This window comes from Triticum urartu, chromosome 5, assembly GCF_003073215.2.
Source record: "Triticum urartu cultivar G1812 chromosome 5, Tu2.1, whole genome shotgun sequence".
NCBI lineage: Eukaryota > Viridiplantae > Streptophyta > Magnoliopsida > Poales > Poaceae > Triticum > Triticum urartu.
The window spans coordinates 446,783,554-446,790,639 of record NC_053026.1 but is presented as its reverse complement, the minus strand read 5'-3'; the positions used below and the strand labels follow the sequence as shown (position 1 = coordinate 446,790,639).

Sequence of the window (7,086 nt, the reverse complement as noted above, 5' to 3'; positions counted from 1 at the left end):
GAAGATAGAGAGAAGATGAAAGATGTACCCTATGCTTCAGCCATAGGCTCTATCATGTATGCAATGCTATGTACCAGACCTGATGTGTGCCTTGCTATAAGTCTAGAAGGGAGGTACCAAAGTAATCCAGGAGTGGATCACTGGACAGCGGTCAAGAACATCCTGAAATACCTGAAAAGGACTGAGGATATGTTTCTCGTTTATGGAGGTGACAAAGAGCTCAACGTAAATGGTTACGTTGACGCAAGCTTTGACACTGATCCGGACGATTCTAAATCGCAAACCAGATACGTGTTTATATTAAACGGTGGAGCTGTCAGTTGGTGCAGTTCTAAACAAAGCGCCGTGGCGGGATCTACGTGTGAAGAGGAATACATAGCTGCTTCGGAAGCAGTAAATGACGGAGTCTGGATGAAGGAGTTCATATCCGATCTAGGTGTCATACCTAGTGCATCGGGTCCAATGAAAATCTTTTGTGACAATACTGGTGCAATTGCCTTGGCAAAGGAATCCAGATTTCACAAAAGAACCAAGCACATCAAGAGATGCTTCAATTCCATCCGGGATTTAGTCCAGGTGGGAGACATAGAAATTTGCAAGATACATACAGATCTGAATGTTGCAGACCCATTCACTAAGCCTCTTCCACGAACAAAACATGATCAGCACCAAGGCTCCATGGGTGTTAGAATCATTACTGTGTAATCTAGATTATTGACTCTAGTGCAAGTGGGAGACTGAAGGAAATATGCTCTAGAGGCAATAATAAAGTTATTATTTATTTCCTTATTTCATGATAAATATTTATTATTCATGCTAGAATTGTATTAACCGGAAACATAATACATGTGTGAATACATAAACAAACAGAGTGTCACTAGTATGCCTCTACTTGACTAGCTCGTTGATCAAAGATGGTTAAGTTTCCTAACCATATACATGAGTTGTCATTTGATTAACGGGATCACATCATTAGGGGAATGATGTGATTGACTTGACCCATTCCGTTAGCTTAGCACTTGATCGTTTACTTTGTTGCTATTGCTTTCTTCATGACTTATACATGTTCCTATGACTATGAGATTATGCAACTCCCGTTTACCGAAGGAACACTTTGTGTGCCACCAAACGTCACAACGTAACTGGGTGATTATAAAGGTGCTCTACAGGTGTCTCCAAAGGTACTTGTTGAGTTGGCGTATTTCGAGATTAGGATTTGTCACTTCGATTGTCGGAGAGGTATCTCTGGGCCCACTCGGTAATGCACATCACTATAAGCCTTGCAAGCATTGCAACTAATGAGTTAGTTGCGGGATGATGTATTACGGAACGAGTAAAGGACTTGCCAGTAACGAGATTGGAACTAGGTATTGAGATACCGACGATCGAATCTCGGGCAAGTAACATACCGATGACAAAGGGAACAACGTATGTTGTTATGCGGTCTGACCGATAAAGATCTTCGTAGAATATGTAGGAGCCAATATGGGCATCCAGGTCCCGCTATTGGTTATTGACCAGAGAGGTGTCTCGGTCATGTCTACATAGTTCTCGAACCCGTAGGGTCCGCACGCTTAACGTCCGTTGACGATATAGTACTATATGAGTTATGTATGTTGATGACCGAATGTTGTTCGGAGTCCAGGATGAGATCACGGACATGACGAGGAACTCCAGAATGGTCCGGAGATAAAGTTTGATATATGGGATAGTAGTGTTTGATCTCCGGAAGGGTTCCGGAATTCACCGGAAGGGGTTCCGGATGTTTCCCGAAATGTTTGGGCACAAGAACACTTTATCTGGGCCAAAGGGGAAAGCCCACGAGGCTTTTGAAAAGTGCAAAAGAAAGTTTTGCGGAGAACTGAGGCTAGACGCCAGGAACCCTGGCGTCTAGGGGGTAGACGCCGGGAACCCTGGCGTCTAGCCCTGGAGTCCGAGAAGGACTCTTGCCTTTCGGGTGAAACCAACTTTGAGGAGGCTTTTACTCTAAGTTTCGACCCCAGGGCTCAACATATAAATAGAGGGGTAGGGCTAGCACCAAAGAGAGATCAGGAAACACCAAGCCGTGTGCCGGCAACCCCATCCCCTCTAGTTTATCCTCCGTCATAGTTTTCGTAGTGCTTAGGCGAAGCCCTGCGGAGATTGTTCTTCACCAACACCGTCACCACGCCGTCGTGCTACCGGAACTCATCTACTACTTCGCCCCTCTTGCTGGATCGAGAAGGCGAGGACGTCACCGAGCCGAACGTGTGCAGAACTCGGAGGTGCCGTACTTTCGGTACTTGGATCGGTCGGACGTGAAGGCGTTCGACTACATCAACCGCGTTGATATAACGCTTCCGCGAACGGTCTACGAGGGTACGTAGACAACACTCTCCCCTCTTGTTGCTATACATCACCACGATCTTGCGTGTGCGTAGGATTTTTTTTGAAATTACTACGTTTCCCAACACTAATCTTGCAGGTGGGAAATGGTAAGAGCATACAAATAAGAAGAGATCAGTGAATACCGAGGAGACATGGATTAAAAGCAGCCAATTTCATTTGCAGATCGAGATTGAGATGGGTGAATCGGCTCATTGATCCCAATTCCAGGAGTTGGAACTAGGAACTTGATACGTCTTCGATGTATCTATAATTTTTGATTGTTTCATTCTATTATATTATCAGTCTTGATACTTTATATGCATTTTTATACTATTTTATATCATTTTTGGAACTAACCTATTAACCCAGTGCTTAGTGCCAGTTGTTGTTTTCCGCTTGTTTTTGTTTTCCATAAAATCAGTACCAAGGAGAGTCCAAACGCTACGAAACTTTTTGACATTTTTTTCTGAATATAAGAGACCCTAGAAGCTTGGAGAGGAACCCAGGGGACAAAAGAGAAGACGACAAGGCAACAAAGCGTGACCAGGAGGGTAGGGCGCCCCCTGTTACCTTGTGCTCCCACATGGCTCCGTCTGACGTAATTCCACTTCTATAAATTCTCAAATATTGGGAAATCCCCAGAGAGCCACCTGAAACACGTTTTCCGCCGTCGCAAGTTTTTGTTCTTCCGCGGTACCATCTGGAGGCCTTTGTCGATACTCTGTCGAAGGGGGAATCAATCACGGAGGTCTTCTATACCATCCTTGCTGCCTTCTTATGATGTGTGAGTAGTTTACCACAGAACTAGGGTCCATAGGTAGTAGCTAGATGGCGTCCAACCCCAACATGTAAACACACCCGACCTAGTTGCATGTCCAAGCCAAACATGAAATTCATGCCCGACATAGTTGGATGTCCACTCTCGGAACGCAACTCATTCCCAATCCAGTACCCTATATAGTTATATTTTCTTGGCAAATACATGTCCACTTTTTTGTAATATACACTGTATATTTTTTTTATACGCGGGAACATTGTTTTAACACACATTGAACATTTTTTTAAATACATAATAAATATTTTTCCAAATACAGGCCCGAGCATTTTTTTTACAATACATGGTAAACATTTTTCAAATTACTACTGATCACTTTTCTACCCCCTAAAAAATACTGATCACTTTTCTAAATAGTATGAATTTTTTCCAAAAATTTCTGTGAACATTTTTTTTCTTACATTGTGTATATTTCTTTCTAGAAAATGTCGTGATTTTTTCTGAAATGCATCAAGTTTCTTTTAATAAATTGTCACGAACATTTCTTTGAATGCTACAATTTTTTTCCATTGTATAATACTTTTTTTAAGCATCACACAACATTCTTTTGAAACGCATCAACATTTTTTAAATGTCAATTTAAATTTCAATTTTTTTAAATTTCTTGTCTTTCAAAAAATGTTTGGAATTTTCAAAAGTGTCAACACTCTAAAAACTATTCGGGGATTTCAAAAACTCGAGAAGAGACAGTAAAATTCGTAGGCTCATCGATTCAAACACCGTGGTTGCGACGTAGCCTCCCTAGCTTCTAGCTAAGGTACAACGTAGGGATTCCCCATTATACAATAATTGTACTCCGCCGGGTTGCCTCAATCAAACCAACTACGGTATCAATCAACATAATAAAGAGCAGCTATCTAGAGGGAAAACCTCCCGTCTGTAGTCTGGAGCAGGGGAGTACTGAATACTGATCGGCCATGGCGACCGTGGCAGCCGCAGGATCGTCGGTGGAGAAGCGTCACGCCGTGTTCTTCCCTTTCCCGGCGCAGGGCCACGTCAAGCCGGCGCTCCAGCTGGCCAGGCTCCTCCACCGTTGCCATGGGTTTCAGGTCACCTTCGTCCACACGGAGCACAACCGCCGCCGCCTCCTCCGCTCGCGAGGCCCCGGCGCGCTGGACGGGGTGCCCGGGTTCCGCTTCGCCGCCGTCCCGGACGGCCTGCCCCCGTCCGAGGCGGACGCGTCGCAGGACATGGCTGCCCTGCTGTCCACCACGGAGGCCCTGGTCCCGCCCTTCCGGAGCCTCGTCTCCGGCCTCCTCCCGCCGGCGTCCTGCGTCATCTCCGACGTCGAGCACGTCCTGTACGCGTCCAAGGAGATGGGCCTTCCCTGCGTCACCTTCTGGACGTCGAGCGCGTTCGCCTTCATGGCCTGCCAGCAGTGCCAGCGGCTTGTCGACATGGGCATTGTCCCCCTCAAAGGTATGTCCTCCATGCATCGATTGTTCTCGCTATGAAAAACATACGTACTTACTAAGTGTGCTTGCTTTGACTTTGAGGAGCAGAGGCTGAGCAGCTGAGGAATGGACACCTGGACGACACGGTCCTGGACTGGGTGCCGGGGATGCCCAAAGACATCCGCCTCAGAGACTTCCCGAGCTTCATCCGCACGACGGACCCCGACGACGCCATGCTCAAAATCCTCCTGCGCTCAATGGCGTGCCACAGGACCACTCCGTCCGCCGTCATCTTCCACACCTTCGACGAGATCGATCGCGAGGCCATGGCGGCCATGTCCACCATCCTGCCACCGATCTACGCCGTCGGACCATTGCCGCTCCTTCTCGATCAAGTTTCTAGCACCACTGCCAGTGTGGTTGACACGTTAGAATCAAATCTATCCAAGGAGAACTACGCCTGCCTAGAGTGGCTGAATGGCAAGGGGCCAAACTCGGTGCTCTACGTGAGCTTCGGCAGCATAGCAACGCTGACGAGGGAGCAACTGGTGGAGTTCGCGTGGGGTTTGGCCAATAGCAAAAAGGACTTCCTGTGGGTGATCAGAAACGATCAAGTGATCAACGGCGACGACGACCCCGCTGCCGCCGCCGTGCTGCCACCGGAGTTCCAGGAGGAGACGAAGGCGAGGAGCCACGTGACGAGCTGGTGCCCGCAGGAGGCGGTGCTCCGTCACGAGGCGACGTGCGCGTTCCTGACGCACTGCGGGTGGAACTCCGTCCTGGAGAGCATCGGCGCCGGGGTGCCGATGCTCTGCTGGCCCTTCGGCGCCGACCAGTACACGAACACGAGGTACGTTTGCTCGGAGTGGCGCCTCGGCTTGGAGATCGGCGGCGGCGATGTCAAGAGGGACGAGGTGGAGGCGGCCATCCGGGAGGTGATGGATGGAGGAGACAAGGGAAAAGCGATGACGAGAATGGCCATGGAATGGAAGGAGAAGGCGACCGCGGCTGCACTGACGGGTGGGCCCTCTTGGGTCAATCTGGAGAAGGTGGTCGATGAGGTGCTTGCTGTGCATCCTAGCAAGATTAGTGATACGGAATCATGAGTAGGCTCGTGCTTGCTCTACGCTGGCATTGGCAATAAATTGATGAAAGGGAAGGCGTGCCATGGTTGTGATCGATCGAGCTTCGTCGAAATTTAATGGGTTGTTTCATTATGTGTGACGAAAATGAATGCAAGTTTGGGTGGTACATATGTGTATAGCGGTCACCCAACTACACTCTTCAATGTTGTATTATTCATTTGATATTTTTGGCACCAGCCGACATCCAGGTCCAGCAATCCACAAAATAAATGTAAAATGAAAACGATTTCTTATTCAAGCGCATCTGGTCTATGAATTCATTTTTTTACACAGTACAAATGCAGACGCTCATACAAACGCACATGCACTCATCCTTATAAACGCGCCTCCATAGTCGACGAGAACCTCTCCTCTCACTAAACAAATATTGCGAGAAAGCCTGAATTAAATCTAGAAAAATGGAGTACCATGCCAAGTCTAAGACTTGAACCCTGGTGGGTTGATTCCACCACAAAGGACATAACCATCTGAGCTAAGCTCAGTTCGTATCTGGTCTATAAATTCATTATACGTGACAAGGACGGAGTTTCATCAGAACTAGTTACAGGGCAAATGGGATAAATATATGTGAGCTTCATCACAAAATAAAGCACAACTAAATTACGTAGTATAAATGGATATGCCAAGAGATAAACAATGATCTTCATGTGTTGGTTTTGTAGTATAGTAATCCTCAAGCATAGAACAAATGGATTTGACAAAGGAAAAACAATGGGTAATTCCCCCATCAAGATGTATACTTGCCTAAAATTTGATGTAGATGCTCATATCATGTTCAAATGGCCATAAAAAAAGTTCTAGTTGGCCTGGACATAAAAAGGTTTTTTGGCTACTTCTAGATTACAGTGTCAACACTAGGAACCTCTTGAAAAGAAACTATATGCACCTAGATTGTTATGAATGTGCATTTTGTAATGAGAGTACTGGGGAAACTTCAATGCATCACTTCTAGGATTGCTCTTTCTCTTAAGACTATTGGTGTCGTGGATATAATCCTGACAATGGAGTAAGGGGTGTATGGAGTGTAGATTTACGTGTTAGGAAACGTAGAAGAAAAAATTCCGTCCTATGAATCAACTCCCAAGATCACTATGAAGATGCATATGTAATTGGATCGGATCTTTACCAACAAAGGTGCAACAGAAGTTGTATTGGTGTAGACCATTGATGTAGATTCCCACAGTTAGGATTTACAACCTCCCAATCGTGAGAATTTTCTCCCTCAAACGAAGATCGAAAGCATGATCCCTCTGCTGGTATTCGCGCGTACGGAACCAATGATCCGATAGAGCTTCGCCATCCAGAACGAAACACCGGCGAAGCACTAAAGCGGAGGAGCAGCCTT

The 7,086-nt window shown here is 46.5% G+C and overlaps 1 protein-coding gene across 1 annotated transcript; it reads left to right on the top strand.

Moving 5' to 3' along the window:
• Positions 1 to 4,012: 4,012 nt before the first annotated feature.
• LOC125509657 (7-deoxyloganetin glucosyltransferase-like) lies at positions 4,013 to 5,999 on the top strand. The gene is made up of 2 exons (XM_048674672.1): positions 4,013 to 4,621; positions 4,705 to 5,999. Exons 1-2 carry the CDS (start codon positions 4,120 to 4,122, stop codon positions 5,700 to 5,702), a joined length of 1,500 nt encoding a protein of 499 aa, XP_048530629.1. The 5' UTR covers positions 4,013 to 4,119; the 3' UTR covers positions 5,703 to 5,999.
• Positions 6,000 to 7,086: the final 1,087 nt, after the last annotated feature.

Bases quoted from the DNA above. Each gene is read 5' to 3' on its own strand.
- LOC125509657 (XM_048674672.1), top strand. From the start codon at position 4,120: ATGGCGACCGTGGCAGCCGCAGGATCGTCGGTGGAGAAGCGTCACGCC. The intron at 4,622-4,704 runs GTATGTCCTCCA...TTTGAGGAGCAG, and splicing joins GGGCATTGTCCCCCTCAAAG to AGGCTGAGCAGCTGAGGAAT.